This window comes from Polypterus senegalus, chromosome 18, assembly GCF_016835505.1.
Source record: "Polypterus senegalus isolate Bchr_013 chromosome 18, ASM1683550v1, whole genome shotgun sequence".
Taxonomy (NCBI): Eukaryota; Metazoa; Chordata; class Cladistia; order Polypteriformes; family Polypteridae; genus Polypterus; species Polypterus senegalus.
Window position 1 is genome coordinate 54,521,252 of NC_053171.1, and position 20,665 is coordinate 54,541,916.

The 20,665-nt window shown below is 39.9% G+C and overlaps 1 protein-coding gene across 4 annotated transcripts in view; it reads left to right on the forward strand.

Annotated features, from left to right (window-relative positions):
* stard9 (StAR-related lipid transfer (START) domain containing 9) overlaps nt 1–20,665 on the forward strand; it is a 234,268-nt gene that overhangs the window by 180,543 nt on the left and 33,060 nt on the right. For 2 of the 4 annotated variants that reach the window (XM_039741793.1, XM_039741795.1), the window contains exons 17-22: nt 3,708–3,759; nt 5,017–5,154; nt 5,872–5,954; nt 7,953–8,059; nt 15,660–15,859; nt 20,111–20,549. In XM_039741793.1, the coding sequence (XP_039597727.1) occupies nt 3,708–3,759; nt 5,017–5,154; nt 5,872–5,954; nt 7,953–8,059; nt 15,660–15,859; nt 20,111–20,549 (1,019 nt within the window). Of the gene's footprint in view, nt 1–3,707; nt 3,760–5,016; nt 5,155–5,871; nt 5,955–7,952; nt 8,060–15,516; nt 15,545–15,659; nt 15,860–20,110; nt 20,550–20,665 lie in introns of those variants that run through there. The other 2 variants (XM_039741794.1, XM_039741796.1) reach the window with 2 other exon arrangements.

Consider the following 20,665-nt stretch of genomic DNA (forward strand, 5'->3'; position numbering starts at 1 on the left):
ATGGTTGGTGAGCACTAGGAAAGTTACTGCATTATAACACTATACATGAGATATGCTTCCTTACTTGACATCATATTTCTAATATACAGTATACATATATGTATTTTTAATAAACAGAGCAGCATTTTTATGCATAACATTTTCCAAACTAATAACAATCTGACCACTACTTCTCAGTTTTAAAAGGCTGTACTCTTGCTGGTTGGTATCTGATATGCACACCACAGCTGTGGAACATTTGTGGTTGGCATTGGATAATTTGCCTGAAGCCCTGTTGCTGCATCAAGGATCACTTAAACTTGGTACACAAGCAGCACTGATGTAACAATGGAAGCTTTTAAATATGGTAGACCTGCTTTTCTATTTCTTTAATCTGCCTTTTCTTGCCTCTCTCTTTCATGCACCTAGGCTTCCTTCTCTTTTTCTTCCTCTTACTCTGCTCATTGCCTAAATGCTCTCAGCTGACCGCAGGTAAAGTAAACTACCAATTCAATGTCTGTAACTTGGGGCTTTTAACCCTCATTAAATCTATGGGTACATCTGTCAGAATGAATTGTGTTGTGTGGTGTTTTGGTTACTGAGAAATATAATAGATTGTTAGAATAAAATGAAGTCACTTTGCTTATTAAACTTCAGATTGGGTTTCAGAAGCCACAAGTTATGATTTGTGGGAAGTTCACTTTATTGAATCTTAATTTATAATCACATCCATATTTTGTGAGCTATAATTATCTCATTCGGACAACATTATATGAAGCACTGACGCGTGTTCCATCATGATCGTTTGTATTTACACTGTAATTTCATTTAAGAACTACACAATGTCATATTGGCCACTTTTATTTCTGTAAGTACATCATGTAGCCATGGTATACCAAATAATATGCTAGGAAAGGAAAACCTATAGTACCATGATAAAGTATTCACAATTGTTTTGATTTGGTTCTGTAAATGTTCATTTTGAAATAGATTAAGTAAGACATTTTTCTTCAATATCATACAAGAATTTGTGCACCATGTTAAAATAAATGGAAAATCTTGAAAAAGACATCACAGGTTTTTATAAATTAAAAAGTTAGTGTAGCAAAGGGCATCAAGGCTAAATGAGAGGGCCTGTCACTGTATAATACACACAGGTTTACTTGCTTGCTTAAGGAGGCCGCACACTATGCAATTTTGAGCCTGGATTGGGAGCTCCTGAATTGATCTTTCAAATTGGTACAAAATACCGAAAAAATCATTGCAGCTCATAAGTTCAATATTCACAAGGAATGAAATATGTTCCAATGTGATCCAAGTGACCCCCAATGATTTTTTGACATGTCAGCTTGCATTTGTCAGGTGTGAGACATCAAACAAATCACTTTTGTGTTTCAGTGCCCATTGATCAATCAGAGAGCAACTATGAGCAACTCTGTTCATACTTTTGAAAGCATGGCTGCAAAACATTTATGGATGCAAAGGAAGGAGAACAGATTAGTTGAGTTATGGAAAAATAATCATATGTTATAAAACACTTCAATGTATGTATGTGCTTTAGCATAGTCTGCTGATAATAACATAGGGCTAATCCAGTAAATGCTGGATGCTTAAGTAAAGTTTAGTCTACTGTAAAAACAGACATGAAGTTATATATTGCATTATTCCTTTGTGCAGGTAATATACATTTTTGCCCAATTACAAAGATGCAAGATTATGCAAAATGCCAACCATATATGAGTCCTTATGAACTGATGTGGACTCGCACCACAAAGTATTTCAATTCAAAAGTTTGTACCTTGGTGAAGTGCCAGTGGTCAGCTGCAAAAATATAGCAATCTGACTGTGAGGCCAGGAGTGACTCCATTAGTCAGCCACGCAGAGACTGTTTCCTGAGGACAGCTGATCCCACTCGGTGTCAGTCGCCACTTTTTCTGCACAACATTGTCACTTCCCTTCATCCATCCACAGTGCAAATCCCAACTTTATCACCAACTGAATTGCCATGCACTCACACCTTGAAGCATCTCAGTTCAAAGATTAACACTGTGGTGAACTGCCGGTGGTCATTTGCAAACCCACAAAATCTGTTTTAGAAGTGTTAGCTAAAAGGAAAGCTCCTTTTGTCAGCCATGCAAAGATTGTTTCTGAATGCTGTGAAGAGACCATTTCATGATGGCATCAGCTGATCAATCCCTGTGTCAGCCCCCTCCTTTTCTGCACAACATTGCCACTACACCTTAAAATGGCATTACTTACAATCAGCTATCACTACAAATGCCTCATTAGGTGTGAGGGAGCTCCTGATATCCCAATGTCTTAACACATGAAAATTCTCTAGTGTTCTCTTATCCCTCTTGGAGATGTTCTCCTTAGTTTAAATGGATGAGCTCTTATTTACCAAATCAGAGGCCCCAAGTTCACAGCCTAAATGATTTCTTGCCTGGTGACAGTCGTGACCAACAGAAACAAATCAGTAATTTTGAGCCTTAAACTGTTCATGTATTGTCTATCTAACTCTATTAGTGGTAAACCTCAAGTGTCACTTTTCTTGGGAGATATCAATGGTGTGTATGTTACATGGTTATGGCTTTGATAATCCACATGACTACACATACTGTCACAATATTCTGAAGAAGAGAGCTGTTGAAAAACAAAACTAAGAAAATGCACATGATGTCGGTGTTAATGGAACTGGCTCAAGCTTCCAGTGTAAAGAAACCCCAGCTGTCTCCCTGATCCTAGCTTCTATGTGTTTCATAGTCCCTCTTTGCACACTAAAATACAACTGCATACCTGTTTAAATATTTTAATAAAGAGAAATGTGTTATTTATGCCAGAATGTGATGTATTATGGTCACACTCATGATGTCGTTGGCTTCTATGTGGCTTACCATCACAGGGCTGCTAGAGACATCAATAAACTGTAACCATTAAAGATGGCAGCATGTATCAGAAATCCTATCAGTGGATTAAAGAAATGCCTAAAAGCCTTCTGCAAATTCAAAAATAATATGTGGGAATCTCTGCTCATTTTGTTAATGATTTCGATTTTGCAGTAACCCATTTCTTTTAATAAACAGTCTTCTTTTTGTGGTTGTGACCCATGCTTTCCTCATGATGCCTTTTGCCTTTACTGGAATTGATTTTCTGGTTCTCTTCCTTTGAACTCTGTGTTTGTTACAGTACACCCCAAAAACCTTCCCTTGTGTTCCCTTTGAATTTCCCTGCACTTGCACACTTGCAGAATGAGCACACACAATAAATACAAATGTGAATGTTGAGAAATTGAATTTTAAAAACACAAAATAACTGACGTTCTTAAAATGTACAAATCCTTCCTTGTCAAATATTCAGATTTGGTGTTTAGCAAAAATATGTTCCTAACAATGCAGTATGGTTAGCTATTTATCCTTCCACAGCAAGTGTTTCCCTCTTAACCTGACCTCGACATTTCTGGAATGCAAAAAAATTAGAGCAGAACACAGGGGGAACATGCCAGCTCAAACATGTAACCACAGCCGGAACCAAACTTGTATTTCACTGTAAACTTGCACTTCACTAAGCCAATGTGCTACCCTACCTTTTTCCAGTGTACCTCTCATTTTCCAAATTAAAAATAGATTATTTTCTTTTTTTGGAGAGTAATGATTGGTTTATTTCTTAAGAATCCTTTCAAGACTGAAAGAAAGATTCAAAAAAGAGTCAAATCTATGATCTCATTGCAGGAAGGAACAACCAGGATTGGATCCAGTAGTGACCACGGGGAAACAAATATTGGTAAGCCATCTCATATTTTGTTCAAAACCATTTTTTTCCTTGACTCCTACAGCCTTGCATTTGTTGGCGATCTAAACCTATATCATGGTGCTGGAATTTGGTGACACATTTCAGGCTGCTCAAACATGCGAGAAAGACTTTCACTGTACTCTATACAGGTGACAATATTTCTATTACAACTACATTCTGTGTTATTCAGTGCAAAATTGTATCAAAAAAGAGTATATAGGGTTCCCCAACTTCAAGAAGCTAATCTGCTTCCGAAAACCCTTTTGAAATGTGAATTTTCATAAACCAGAACACTTATTTACATTTAATTTAAATGGAGAATTTTTAAGCATCCATAGGCTCAAAAAATGACACTACAGTTTTGTTCAAATTACACTAAAATACATGAAAATGAATAGTAACATTGGTTATTATTACATCAAAACAAAACCTAACAAGACAATTTTATTAAAGAATGTATTAATAAGGCTGTTTTCTTGCACTTTTTCACTTCAGCGTTCCTGTTCAAAATATATCCTCTTTTAATCTTCCTTGGGGTTTTCCATCTCTCTTTTGGCACAACTAATGCATGTGACAAGTTGACTGAACCATTGCACATGAACAGAGACAGCATCACATTTGAGAATGATTGAAATTGGGACTGCACATCATCAATATCCAACCACGTGCTAAACTGTCAGCCCCGTCCCAAACATTTAGCCACACCTAAATTCTGCAACCTGTCCATTCAGAATCACTGGGACTAGAGAAACAGTGCATAATACAAAACGTCATGTGTAGTGTTCATTTTTTAATCCATTTCTTTTATTTACTTTAGTGAAGAATAATGAACAACCTCAGTAAACTGCAACAAATTTATTCACCAATATAGCAATAGCTCAGTTGAAATGTTGCCTTTTCAATTTGTAGGAGCAGTCACACATGGCATTGATTTTTCTTTAGTATTATTCACAGGTTTGACCGGCATAACTCAGTCATTTTTTTATTGTCATGTTTGTTTAAAACAAAATGAGATGTATATGTTGCGTTTCTTGTATTTCTTTGCTCCACGGGCTAACCAATGTTCTCGACGTAATGACCAGATACTTTTACTATGACATTAGTGGAAATAAAAGCATTTACCTGTAAACTGCACCCACCCTCCTTTATCACTGAAACAAAACCCTGGACAGGTAGTATAGATGTGTAGCTCTATACCAACCTACGTTTGTCTGGGCAAAATTTAATCATGTCTTTGTCATTGTCAAGTTCTGCAGGGTTCCCCTAGTGATGAAGATTATTGTGAGATTGTAAATGAGTGTGGAGTTGTGAGCCTGAAGCCTTGCCAGAAAGGACACTGTGCTGTAAATGGCCATGAAGTGACAGAACCATGCCGGCTTGCTCAAGGTAATGGACCTTTTTCTTTAGAAATTAATTATAGTACCACAACAGTTAATTAGAATTTTTGACCTTTGCGAAATGGGCCTATTTTTAGCAGCTAGAAGTCACTGATAGTACTGATGTAATTGTTTTATTCTGTAATTATTTTCCGTAGTGCCTTTGGTGAGTAATAAAGGCTGTATGAAGGATGTTAGCTTATTACAAGAAAAAAGTAATAAAGCCCTAATCTTGTAAAATACATATGGAGTAAAGAGTGTGTATATTAAAACTATACATAGAATGGTCAATTAAAGTACCAAAGCTAACTTGGAGTACGTAGCACATTTTCATACAAATAATGTAGCTCAAAGTGCTTTACATAATGAAGAAAAGAGAAAAAAAGACAAAGTAAGAATTAAAATAAGACAACATTAATTAACATGAAATAAGAGTAAGGTCCGATGATCAGGGAGGACAGAAAAAACAAAAAAAACTCCAGATAGCTGGAGAGAAAAAATAAAATCTGCAGGGGTTCCAGACCATGAGACCGCCCAGTCCCCTCTGGGCAATAATGAAGATAGAGTGGTCAGATGTCAGTGATGAACAATGCTGAGGTCCAGTTTTAAATGGCTGTTTTCAGTTTGGACTTGAGCTATGAAAACAGACCTTTGCAGATAGACCTGGACTACTCAGAAAAAATATGTTTGATCAGAAATTCTTTAATCTTATGTCATTTCATCTTAGGAGCGGTGATTGTTTTGGGAAAAAAGCACACGTTCAGGTTTAACCACCCTGCCGAAGCAGCCATTTTACGTCAACGAAGAAGGGTAAGTGAAATTCCCATGTGAGCAGTCTGTGACCTGTCTTTATCGTGCTTGTTTAACAAATAATAGTTCAGTGCTTAATATTTTTCATGAAATTTGAGAATGCCTTGGGTTACTGCGATCTGGACCTAATATTTTACATTGTGAGTACCGTGTGATGCGTGATTTAAAATGTGTTTTAATATTAGGTTATAATAGATACCCATTTGAATCACTCAGGTCACATTCAGAGTAGATCAGAAACAGGTGTTGACTGCAATTTACATAAACATAAATGCAAATGTGTTTTTATGCACACACAACCAACACATGAGCAGATGCGGATGGACACGATGTGGACACATATGGTGTAAATGTCCCCCAGTGATATTAGAAGCTGAAGTTTAGTTCAAGGGTGAATAAATTGTACATTTTGTAATAGCAGTGGCAAAGTCCACATCTCAGTGCTGTAGGAAAGTTAAAGAAAGACCAGACACGGGACGCCCAAGAAATCTGGAGCACCTGAAACAGTTTCTAAAGGAGAATAAGAGAAAAAGGTTTTCTGATAGATGAACCAGTGGTTATGATAATAGCTGTGCATAAATGTGTCATTCCATAGTGTTCAAGGCAGGAACAAACCCTAGACAGGGCACCGGTCAATCTCCAGAGTGTGCATATGTGAAAACATTTTTGAAAATGAAAACTCTAGTTTGTGCTTATTACGTGCTTCTTCCCTGATTGGATCCTGCTCATTGCAATATCTCATCCCTTGACTGGTCACCCTTCACAGCAGAAAACCATTTTACAACATAGCAGACACAGAGGAGTGCTTGCTGTGTTGCTTACTTGCCATATGCATCTAAATTGCACTCTGTATAGTCTGAATGCTTCATTCATATACAAAAGGCAAACAATGTATATAATATTCCTCTGACCATCAGATTAAATGTCCCTTCAAGGAAGACATTTCCTCTTGCTGTTTCTGCTGATGTTCACATACCAGTGTAGGTGAACAGTCATGTCATATGCGTTTTTAGATATTTTAGTGTGGACATAGATACTTTCATAAATGATATGAACACGCTAGTGTGTATTTAGTAAAAAAAAAAACATAATTGTGTGGACCTAAGTCTTATTTCTAAAGGTTAAAATAAGTAATTTCAAAAATTAAGAAAGTGCCGTGCAGTAGCGCAGTGGTAGTGTAGCTGTCTGCAGTAAGGACATCAGGGTTCCTGCCCAGAGTCCTCCCTGTGGAGTATGCATGTTCTCCCTATGTCCACATGGGTTTCCCCAGGGTTCTCCGGTTTCCAATTACTGCCCAAAGACATGTAGGTTAGGTGAATTGGCAATGCTAAATTGTGTGTGTTTGGTGCGTTTGTGTGTGTGTGGACTGCCACCCTGTCCAGGGATTGTTTCTACCTTGCACTCTGTGCTAGCTGGGATAGGCTCCAGTCCCTCCAGAACATATGTCTGGATTAAGCAGGTTAGAAAATGATAGAAATGAAAAATAAAGAAACAAAATGTTTGTAAAATGTCTATCTCTTCATTATTTTGTCACATGTGAATTTTAGAAATTATTTTAAAGTAATTTATTAGTTTATATGGCTCTCCAGGGTTTAACTCCTGAACATGTTTGACTGTTTATCCCTGTCTCTCTTCTAGTTACACTTCATTTTTAGCCTTTCCTTCAATAAATTTTAAATGGAGGGCAGATACTGCATTCGTTTTGTATGTACTCTGATTACATCCGGATTTACTGCATCAGTTAAAAAGCTCTCCTGTTCTTAGTAGTATTAATCCATCCACTAATCTTCCAATAAAAAGCTATTATTGTTTGGCTTTTGCATGATTTTAACGCATGTTTTATATACTGTATATATACTAGTTCAAATTTTGTGTTTTGATTTTATATTGTTTTTACTGCTTTTGCAGCATCTTGTGAGGCATTTATTGTATGTGCGATAGGTGCTATAGAAAGATATTGTTATACATTAATAAAACATTTACTTGTAACCTTTTTAGCAGGTCAGTGAAGGCTTCCTTTTGCGAAGTGGATCTTGTGAGTGGCTTGATGTTGAAGAACTGAGCTCCTCACCTTCTTACGATGCGTGTCTGTCTCCACAGGCCAGGTACAGTTCACGCCATAAGAGCATGGAATGAGCCTGTATTTTTGACTAGTAGACACAGTTTTGACGAGATTTAGTAAGCATTGCAACATTTACAGTGCAGTGACCTCAACCTAATGCCAAGAGTACAGTGGAATAAAGAAGGCAAACACATGGTGGTACATTATGTGCCCAGTGGTGTTTTGAGAACAGTGTTGAGTTTGTAGGCTCTCCCTGTGTCCATTTGATTTGCTAATGGTGATTTTGGCCTGTGGTCTTGTCTAATTTGCCTAAATAGGCCTCTTTTTCTTATCTTTGGAGTTAAGCAGACTGTCTGACACTTACATTGCAGATGTGGAGTTGGGTGGATGCTACCAGAAAAATACTTGCCTTGTTAAATTTTAATCATAGTTTTTTAGATTGGAATGACCCCATCAGTTTACATGACTATATAACCTACAGTATTTCCTCTAACTATCCAGTGTATTATGTGGCCACTTTTCAGGAGTCTAAAAAATACATAGATTTGAATATAACAGACCTTCTAATGTGCACACCCCACAATCTCTACTCTTGTTAGTAAAATGACTTTTTGTCATGGCGCATTTACTGTTCGGAGTCGATGATCTTGTTGCTGCACAATGTTAAATTACACAAACGAAAACTGCAATCAGTGTCACATTTGCCTACAAAATGCTGATCTTCCTGGTACAGTCATGCAGGCTCCTATTTCTGACAGCCAGTAGACAAAGTAATAGCTGCAAACTAATTCAGCACCAATCTCTGCCCTTTAATTTATGGTACAAAAAGTTTGAGACATCAGACAGACAAACTTCTGTTTGTGAGGTTCGAAACATGCACATTTATTATTCCTCATCACTACATTTTATGCATTATACGTCTGGATTAGTATAAATTGGTTCATTGGGTTGTCAGCTCTTCTGCATACCTGTTTGATTTCATCCTATCCAGTCGCAGACTAGTTGGTCTCAGTTGTTAGGTAATGTCACATTAGGCAACTGGCTTCATGGGAGTGGCCGCCGACTGCTTCTGAATAGCTAAGATTATGTAAACAACGGCTACAACTGAAAATAGCTGGAAAAGCTGTCTAATGTGACAATGGCTTAAGCAGACAGCTTAATCATTCCCAATGTCTTTCTTTTCTTATTATTAAGTGGATTTCATTCAGTTGTTTTAGAGATTTGAGAAGTGTGCTTTTATTTATCAGCCATTTTTTCCTTATATTCATTTTGTCCATTTATTTGGCCTTCACATTTGAATGGCAACATGGTGAAATCCTAATTCTACATCACAGACTAACAGTTAATGAAGAGCAGGTTGTTGCTCCTCCTTCTCCATGTAATGTTGTCCCTTTCTGACATAATGTCACTGAATTCTTCAGTTGAGATGTGTGCTTTGAATTTCAGCTAGGCTAATTCATCATGAACTAGCCACAAATTACAGCTCTGGACAAGCAGGGAAATAGTTTAGTAGAAACCCATTATTTTTTGAGACCTCCACTTTTATGTTCCTCGCCAATCCTCAAAGATGTGTTTTCAGTTCAGTTCATTTTAGACTCTGGTCCAGATTTGTACAAATGCATCCAGTGTGCCGTGCATGTAAATTTAATTATACACCACAGTGAATCTCACAGATGATGATCTAAGCTGACATGGCATACTGCCATCAGGGAGTGTCTGTTACTCGCCACAAGTGCAGAGGCTAGCAAATCCTCCCCACTCCCAACTGTTTATTTAACAATATCTTAGCAAAGGAAAAATTCAGCAAAGTACAAAGAGTGGGACAAAGAAGTGACTTTAAAGATGAAAATGGAAACATAAAGAATTTTGGTGATTGGAGGCCGTAAGAGGCCCACCCACTATTGTGCGGGCCCAGCCATCCAACATAAAAATGGAGGAAAGGGAAGGAAGAAAAAAACAAAAGCCACAGTCACTGACCAGGAGATCAGCTTTCTGCTGGGGTGAACATATGGCACAAATCTGGCCTCTTCATTAACGTCTTCAGCATGTCTGTTGCCTCAGGTCTTGTCTGTAAATTTCAAAGGTTTTGCTGCTATTCAATATGCCCTTCTTCAGTTTCCTTGCATTGTTTCAACTGCCTTTCTGAAATAAAGGCAACTTTCTATATAAGTGAGTGGTGATAGTCATTACAAATCTGGCAGGTTATGCCGCAGATCACTATTTATAACATATTTAAAATAGCTACAAGCTGAACAAATATGGATGTTGGACTGACTGATCAGCACCACAATGTAATTGTTCTTATGCTGTAAGAACAGGAGGACTGTTGGCAGTTGAAAATTATTCTTTGAGGTTACCTGTTCTGGTTTTACATGTTGTTGTGAGAGGCGTAGGTGTAGGTAAGTGAATCTGATTAATTCAGTGGGAGATGAAGTGGGGCACAATTTGACATACCCTTTAACACAAGGCTCACTTGTTATGCTGTAAATGGATCGCAGGTGGGCAAGTTGTCCGTAAAAATTGAACCACAAAGAATGGTGTCAGGGGGCAGGAAATGGGAAATGTTGGGGAGTAATGTTGTGGTTTTGTAGAGTGGATTGTATAGACTAGATAAGCTGAAAGTTTTTGTAAGTTAAGTAGGTTGTTGGAAGCGGCACACTAGAAGATTGTTATTTGAAAAAGAAAGGAAGCAATTGCTTTTTATTTTCAGACCATCCTAGAATGCTTCTTACATGCAGAAATATTTTGGCTCTTAATTAAAGTATTGCAGCCACTAGCAGCACATAGAGTCCAGCACTTTTATTTACAATAACAGATACCTTTTATAAGCTTCCTTCCTTCAGTGTCGTAGTGGCTCTCACACAACACAGTACGGCCCAGCAATAGGTCAGTAACTCCCTTTGCGCCTTCTCTTTTCTTTCACTTCTCACAGGAGAGGGTTGTGTAGCTCCTCTCTGACACCGACTTTGATTCCCCAAACTGAGTGGAGGGCTCTCTTTTAGCTCCGGACCCGGTAGTTCTTAGGGTGCTTAATTAGTTGCTTCCAAGAAGCACTTCCAGGTCAGGCAGGACTACAGTGGTCTTTGTATTGTCACTATCTGACAGGTCCCCCTGGCTGCCCCCACACAACCTGAGAGAGCAGGCCCATGGGACCACAACTCCCATGCAGCCCTGCAGGCATCCATAATGGGACCCAAGTCCATCCCAGGTGTCACACAGTGGCTGGTAGGTCACTAACCCACTGTAACATCCCTCCACAACCGGTTTCTGGCACAAAGTCGTATTGGCATTCCCTCCCTGACCTTCTGTTATCACAGCCTCCTGGCAAGGTAAAGGAATCAGGTCCACAATGGCTAGAACACCAGTTTGTCCTTTACAACATCAAAATCAAAATATGGAAATTAAAAGTCGAGCTAGGCAGGGGGAAGAGGGAATGGAAGAGCGGTGACCTGAACTCATTTGGCATATGACCAACAAGTGCTACACCTGAGAAGCACCAAAATGGTCATCCTAGTGACTAAATCTGCACTTTGCACCATCTCACCTTACAGTGACAGACCTAACCATCGTTCACCACCTTGAGGATTACTTAGCTTTGCAGTGCAACAATTGGGAGGTCCAGTAGAAAGCCCAGTTATTCCTAATTCAGTTGAATCAGCTTCCTTGTGATTCCTTAGCCTGCCAGTGCTTACAGGCTCTTTAACATCGGGGAGGCCTGCTACCTTTCACAAAGGATTAACTCATCTTAAAATTCTGCATCCGTTTCAAATGAATCCTCTCAGCAGCTCAAAACTATCCTCACATGATGATCCCAATAAGTTACATAAAACCTCATGAGTGTGTCTAGTTGGGATAACATTTCCTCCTCCAAGTCAATGAAAAAACCATACCACATGCAATTCAGAAGAGGTAATTTACCTGAAGCTAAGCTTGTTCAGGCCCAACCAGTATTTGGATGGGAGACCAGCCAGGAAAAGCTTGGGTTGCTGCTGGAAGAGGTGTTGGTGAGGTCAGCAGAGAGCGCTTAACCTGTGGTCTGAATGTAGATCTCAGTGCCCCAGTGCAGTGAAGGGGACATTGCTGTAAAAATGGGGTTGTCCTTTGGATGAGATGTAAAACTGAGGTCCTGACTCTTTGTGGTCATTAAAGATCCCTGAGGCATCCTTCATAAAGAGTAAGGTGTATCATGATGTCCTGGCTGAAGTGCCCAACTTGGCCTGGTTATTCTGGCCCCTTAATTATCCCCTGTCTATAATCAGCTAACTATCTCTCACCCCTTCACCCCCTCACAGCTAATGTGTGCAGAATGTACTGGCACATAGTGGCTGCTGTCGCACCATCCAGATGGGTGCTGCCCATTAGTGGTGGTTGAAGTGGCTCCCCGCTCAGCATAAAAGCGCTCTGAGTAGTGAGAAAAGCACTAAATAAATGTAAAGAGCCATTGTGATTATAGCCATTATAAAACTAGAAACTAGACAGCTTGATATATAGCATGTTCAATGCTGCCTGAAAAGATGTCAACCCCACCACTACCGTCACTCAGGAATGAGGCCTCCTAGGTAATGAAACGCCCCCATCAGCAGGACATACTTAAGATGATAGGTGACATATGTAAAAGAGTGTGTGAGCTGATATCGGGTTAATCTCCCATCATGGGGGACGCTGTGTATCCAGGATAGTCAACCCTCTAACAAATAAAGTGAATTTGGAAGGAACACTTAACCACAGCAAGGGGAACACCAAGTATAACATAAAGGGTTTAAATAAATAAAACCAAATGCCCCACATGGGAAGCCTATACATAAAGAAGATGTGTAGTGGCCCAGACTCTCGCCTACTCACTGTCCTGAAACTGGATTTTTGAACCTCTGGAACCCTTTTTCTTCTTTTCAAGTGCAAGCAATCTGTTTCCCATTTGTCGATCTACTTTCTTATTATTGTCATAAATCAGGATTTCTTATTCACTGATTGTTTTAATTTTTTTATAATTCTGGTGATGCATTTAGTGGCAGTTTTGCATGACCATGACTATGTTATTTGCAGTAAGCCATGTGGTGTGCTTCAGCATTGTCTCCAGGCTATGTAGGATGACAGCATGCAGTGCTCAATATCTTACCTTCATGTAAAACCTCAGCCTGATTTCTCACGTGATTTGTTGTAGTTAGGCCTAAGGATTTCAACTACAATAAGGATTTGTGTGAAACATTTTCCTTTGACTGTGGTGTTTGTGTTTTTTTTTTTTTTTGGCTTGACGGTCCATTCTTTGTTCATTCTGGACCCAGTGACCCTAGCAGCTTTCGAGATTGCAATTTCTTGGCCATTCATCTCTTACTTCATCTTGGCTCAGTCTTTTTCTTTAGGTACTCATATTCCTCTTAGTGTCTATGACATTTTCCAGTAGTTTTTGTGAAATACTCCCTTTGACCTCTAATCTAATTGGCCACATTGGTCATGGATGCCATTTAGAAACCTTAGGACCTTACACCTAGAGCTTCCTCTAGCAGCCCCAGATGTACCTGCACTTCAGTACTACTACTAAAGACATAAGCAGGTGAGCCTAAGGCAGGCTGTCCTCCCAGTATACTTGTGGAGCCCACACACATTTACATTATATTTACATTTATTTGCTTAGTAGACACTTTAATCATAGGTGGCTTACAAACCAGGCTAACATAATCAAGTAAACATCAGTCTGGGGACTGTTTGGGAAACAAGTGTTATAGTACAAGCTTACAAAATCGATTATCACAATTGAGGAGCTCAGAACAAAATACAAGTGAGTTACAATTCAAAGATAACAAAAACATAACAGCTGATATCAGAAATTCATCCAACAAAGAGAGTCTTCAAACGCTTTTTAAAAGCATCGAGGGAGTCAGCATTTCAAATGACGGAGGACAGCTGCTTTCACCAGCTAGGAACTACACGTGGAATGAGTCTGGACTGAGATTTTAAAGCATGCAGAAGTGGCATCATTAGATGCCATTCATCGGCAGATCTGATTGGTTGAGAAAGGACAAAGGACCTCACAAGTGCCTCCATATACACACACGTGCTGACTCAATGACTAATTTATACGCACGCATCAAGGACTGGAACCTAATATGTGCCTGTACAAGGAAACAATGTAGTGATCAGAAGAGAGAAGTGACATGTGCTCGTCTCGGCTGGTTGAACAACAGACATGCTGCTGCATTTTGAATCATCAGCAATAGTGACACATGTTGGTACTCCTGTCAGTAGAGTGGTGCAGTAATCTAGCTGTGAAAAGGCCAAAGTCTGGACCAGGAACTGTGAAGTTTACTCTGTAAGATATGGTCTGATTTTTGCATATACTGTATAGAATGACGCTGCAACACATGCAGGCCATTGCTGCATGTTCTCTGAAGGACAACTGGTCATCAATCACCAGCCCAAGATTGTGTACCAACTTGGTGTATGTTAGCAATAATGAGCCAAGCTGAACACAGATGGGGTGATGAATAGATGGGCGAGCTGGGGATGGTGCCAGGTTGAGCTGAAGGTGGTGTTTCTTCATTCAGGCTGCGATATAACTGAGACGTGCAGAGATTCTAGCTGAAACCGTATGGTCCTCTGGATGAAATTGCAAGTACAACTGTATATCATCAGCGCAGCACTGACAAGAAAAATCGTGGGAATTGATGATCGGGCCTAGTGAGGACAGGTATAGAAATAAAAGGACCTGTCAATACACACTATGGAGGAGTCACATAGTGCACACTAGTGACTTTGGGGACTTCCACAGTGCTCATGGGAGCTCCCCATTGCTTTTGCTTATGTAGTTCAGGGTCTGGTAAGACCATGCTCCTGTCTAGTAGTAACTCCCATTGATCCAGCACTATTGTCATTACCAGAGTTCCATTTACAATAGATAGGTGGAAGTAAAACACTTGACATTTAACTGTAGTTTTATTGTGATGATAAAGAACAAACAATTCAAACACAATGTGGTGTGTTTGTTTAAGGGCAGGGTGCTCTTGGGGTCCAATGCTTAAAAGTTACATTAGAATGTTTTCAGTATAAAGCCAACACTCTTATTTTCCTTTTTCCTCAAATAAGTGCTAACAGTAGCCTGTGTTGCCCGACAACATAAAACTTTTCTAGCCTCTAGACTCAGATATACTATTTGACACACTGAAGGCAGCCCACTAGCTACCAACTACCATGTTCAATCCTTGAAGCAGAGAAGATGTAGGCAGGTGAAGTGCTGATGATAGGCCGCACTCTGTCACTATCAGCTGTTTGCAGAATTCCTCTTGAGATCATCCCTGCAAGGCCATGTGTTGCTAGGCTACCCAGTGCAGGAGTTTTCAGTTCAGTTTAAACAAACAATACTTTGCTGGTGGCCGAGGAGAAGCCTGCCAGAAGTAAAAGAGTGTTTGAAGGCCTTTGTGTGTCTGCCGTTGACACAGCAGCCAGCACTCCCCATTCATCAGAAGGGCTTTTGATGTTAAGTAGCACGGCAATCTGAGCAGCTCTCTTGGTAGTTGTCCATGGCCTTAACTAAGTAAGTTGCAACTTTAGACTTCATGTATCTTAAATTAATTCATACTAAGTTGTAAATAATTTACACTGCGGGTAATTTACTGACTTTTCTTTTTCTTTTTTCCTGCCTGAATTAGCAGCGAGTTGAGTGTGGAATGCTGGGATCATGAAAAGGAGCAGTCCCATGTTGCTTTGTCTTTAAGCTCTGCCAGCCAGAGACTGGTTGACCAGCAGCACTATGTAGAGGGCCTCAGGGAGGAGCTGCTGGCCTCACAGCACAGGGAGGAGCAAGAGCTGGAGCGGGAGCAAGCGCGCATTCTTCAGCAGCACCGCGAGAGTGAGTTGTGCCTCAATTCAAATCATGTAGCTCTCTGACATTAAAGTGAAAGGGCTTTTGGGTTCAGGGTGGAGCAGCATGTTTTAAATTACCATCAGCAGTACAGTTAGAAACCAAATTTAGCTCACATACTGTATTATAGAACTGTGCACACTGAGGTTGGCAAAGACCATGTTTATTTTATGCTTTTTATGATTAATAGTCTATATTGTACCACCAAGCTGGTGTAGGTCAGATCAGTTGGAATTGTCTGCTGTTAATCTGTTAACATGCACCCTTTGTTAAGTAAGTAGACATGTATAAAGTGTAGTGATTGTACACATTGTTGGATTTATTCTCATGCTCAGTAAGTTCCTTTTATTATTTTCCTACTGGAGTTTCATACTAGAGTTTTTTACATGTAGGAAATTTACTTTTAATGTTTATTCTTTTCCACATTTGCTTTTTTACATCTTTGTTTTTTGACAATATACCATTTTGTTCACTGATCTTGATCAGGTCTCAAGGGCTCATTTGGTGTCTTCCAGTATAAATATGTCGACTTACAGTGTGATTGATATTCTTCAGAGGATATTCTGTTTGATAAAATCTTAATTCTTAAGCCTGTGTCACATTAAATGACTTTACATGTGATTTGTTAGCTATAGCCTTCATTTCATAATGTTAGCAAGTCAGAGGTAGTTGATGTATTCTTGTTAGGCTGACTGCCTTATGCAACATGCCCAATGACTGAGACAAACTAATCCACAACTCACACTGATGAACCTCACAACCAAAAGAGAAGCTCATCTGTCTGATGTCACATATTTTATGTAATATAATAGAATAGGAAAAATAAAAACGTCTGAAAATGCGGCTGAACTCACCGTACCTGTTAACACTTTGTGCAGCACTGGAGGCATTGGACCTTATAAATAGAACACAAGCTCGTCTGGCTGATGTTTCATGTTTTATATACCACTAGCTGAAGCCCGCCGTAGCATACGGGGGTGTAAGAATAGAAACGGAAAACAGTGAGAAAGGAATTCAGTATAACAAAGGCTTAGGAAACCACTGTCGCAGTATAACGAAAATAGCAAGGAGCAAAACCAATGCCAATGGTCGAGAGAGTACCTTCCTGTAGCAGGCTAATTAAAACATAGACATATTTAGATAGACGCCCCATTCACTGTGTTGTCCAGTCGACGCAATAAGTCAGCGCGCCCGCCCTATTGTGAGTGGTAAAAGTGCCATTTCAACTAATACAAGTAGATGTGGAAAACGGGTTTTCTGTATCGTTTACATACAACAGATTTTGGCGAATCGTTTACATACAATTATTTATATCCATTTATACACTAAATGCGTGCGTATCCCATGGTCTTAGAGTTGGTGGGCGGAGCTCTGTGAGTTGGTGATCACGGTTCTCTGTCTTGCGTGCAGTGTAAAGTCAACGTGGCTCAGAGGTGCATGTGGACTTTTGCACAGACGAAAGCGACTGAGGCTGTGTTTGGTGAGTTGTTGGGTGCCTCAAGAGCGACGCTGGACTCGGGAGGGCAGTTACAGTTGGCGTGCGTGGCTCTGTCGTGCATATCCCATGCTCTTAGAGTTGGCGGGCGGGGCTCTGTCTTGCTTGCGCTCACTGTCTTCTGTGCCCTTAGTGAATTATATATATAGATAACAGAATGGAAAAAAGAAAGAGCCGAAACTGCACAAAACACAAACTCGTCTGGCTGATGTTTCATGGTTTATATACCATAACAGAACGGAAAAAAGAAAGAAAGAGCTGAAACTGCTGCTGACCTTGCTGCAGCTATTAACCTTTCATATCGTGTTAGCTCTGTCGGGCAGCATGCTATTGCTTTGTAGAAAAAGTGGCGAACAAGACTGAGCTGGACAATAGGCACATGATTGCTAAATATAACATAGCCAGTGATTTTTATTCAAATTGAAATGCCACGGCCATGAGAACAGTGACTGCTGCTGGATAATCTAGCATACCACATGACAAGAACTCATGTAATGTCATATTGGCCTTATTAATAGTTTACTTTCTTTTCAAGTAGGTCTAATGGTTTTGCCTTTCAAATTCTTCTGCCCTTCTGGTGTTGCCCTCAACTCGCCATCTGACTATGTCTTCAATCTATCATTTCATCTTGTGGTTAATTTTCCTCCTTAACCTACAGACATATGCACAAAAAATGCATTATTCAAGCAAATGCAGTTGTTTATTTATATTTATACAACATCAAACACAATTTAGCAAGTTCAGTGGTTTGCGAGTGATCACGTGACAGACAAACACAACCCCTTAATATTTTATGTATGAAGATACTAAGACACAAATTCTCGCTAAAGCCAAACAAACATTGCAGTACCAGATTTTACATGCAATGTATAGTGCTATAGCTGCTGTCGTTCACAAGCTGCGCCCTAAACATCCAGCAGTGAGTGATATGTGAACAATTCTGTAAAGCCACAAAAAATGACGTTATAGCCATCAACATTACATCTGACTAATATCCTAACTCAAGCAACCATTACAGGCCAACATCTAAATCATCAGGGCTTAACACAATCATGGGGCCAAAATCCTTACAATCACACTTGTGTTCAGCTTCCGAGTTAAATTTTTACGAGGACCCACTGGGCCTGACAAGCCTGTTCAGGATCCATGTATGCCACCAAGTTACGCAGATGTGAAATTCAGATTCAGTGGTAATTGTGGGCAACTGAGTTCCCCAAACAATAAATTGGCTTGCTAGTAGAGAAAAGTTTATTGCAAATACTGTATGTGAAATGAAGTTATAAACCATGGGGCCTGAAGAGCACTCACCCACACACAATGATTTTTATAGCAATGTTGTATCATCCTGATCATCTTCATTTTCACTCACTGTCTTAAAAGTGGAGTCAATATGTCATACGTGTATATTTCTCTCAGGAGACAGGTCAGCAGCAAAGCAGATATGGCCAACTAGTAGTCCCATTAAAAAAAAATAATGGAAAGAGTATGTCCCTGATTGTTGTATTTTATTATTTTACTATCTCTGCACATTTGTGAACAATAATAATATAATAATTAATAACATTTATGTAGTGCTTTTCTCACAACTCAAGCACTTTTCATAGTGATTGGGGAACCACTTCAACCACCAATGTGTAGCACCCACCTGGATGATGCGACATTAGCCATTATTATGCCAGTATACTCAGCACACATTAGCTGTGAGGTGGTGAAGGGGTGAGAGATAGTTAGCCAATTAGAGACAGGGGATGATTAAGAGGGGCAGAATGTCCAGGCCATGGTGGGCAATTTAACCAGGACATCGGGATACCCTCAACTCCTTATGAAAGATGCCCAGGGATCTTTAAAGAACACAGCGAGTCAGGACCTAGTTTTTACATCTCATGTGAAGGATGGTGCCATTTTTACGACATAGTGTCCCTGTCACTGCACTGGGGCATTGAGATCCACACACAGACCGAAATATAAGCGCCCCCTGCTGGCCTCACTAACACCTATTCCAGTAGTAACCCAACCTTTTCATTGTCTCTCTCTCATCCAAGAACTGGCCAGGCCTAAACACCCTTAGCCTCAGGTGGATGACCCGTTTTGCAGAGCAGGTGGTGTGGCTGCTAACAACACACCCTACACAGAGAATGTCTGTGCTGATGATGCAATGGCCTGTCTTTGGCCATTAAAATGTTAAATTTAAATTCTAGCAGAGAATAAGTAACTTTTTTTTTTCCTCAAATTACCTTTATAGTGACATACATGAGGAACTTCAGAAGTAAGAGGAAGTTAACTCATTCACTCCATTACTGGGGCTGTTTGCCTTGAAAGTGTGATGGAGCCATTATTTATTTATGATTTTACTGAGGTGTCTTGCACCAATTGATTTTCACCTAAAGTTCTTTTGTTTCTGTTATCTGCATAATGGCAGAAGCACCCATATAGTGGCATTGTTAGAATTCTTCATCTTCATCACTTGATATTGTCTAAAGGGCATAGGCTATGTTAGGGGAACTGCTAAAGGATACAGTTTGCCAAGCCCACAATGTTGACCTTTAGTCTTTTGAAAATGAAGTTTCCATTTAGCTCTGAATGACTTCTTGGATGCTGCTTAATGAGGAAGGTACCTTTTGACTTTAATACTAATGCACGTAAAGAAAGCCATGCATTGTGCAGTACATTACTGATGGGATTTATTCTTGCTGAAAACAAGTTATTCCTAAAACCGAGCTTGATAACTATTTTTTCCTTTGCAGTTGAGCAGTGGCTGCTTCAAGAACAACAGCGTCTGAAATTTTTAGAAAGACAAAAAAGAGACCTTGCTGTTCAGACAGACCAGGGCCTGTCATCAGGAGCTGAGGTACAGAATTCAGCAGAGAAGAGCAGCCTGATGGAGGACAGGAAGAGACTGGTCCAGCAGGAGTTACTCCGGCAGCATGCTCTAAAAAGGGCAGAGAAGAGGATTAGGAGAAAGAGGCTCTGCTTTCAGCTGGAGAGGATTGCAAAGAAACAGCATCTGCTGGAGGCCAAGAAGGAGTTACAGCAGCTGGAGGCTGCCTGCATGCTTACCAAGGATACATCTGGCTCCACGGAGACCGTTACGCCTAAAGGCTCCGCTCCTACTCTCCAGAGGAGGCATTCATTCTCATCAGACCTGCTGCGCCGTCTTTATTCCCACCATGCACCTGTTTACAGGTAATAAAGGCCATCTCAGAATTGTAAGTCTTCATCCTGGTGAAGGATTTTCTTGGCATGCCAGGGGCCTTGAGAAATCTCATATATGCAATGCTATTAGTTTGAATGTAATTAAA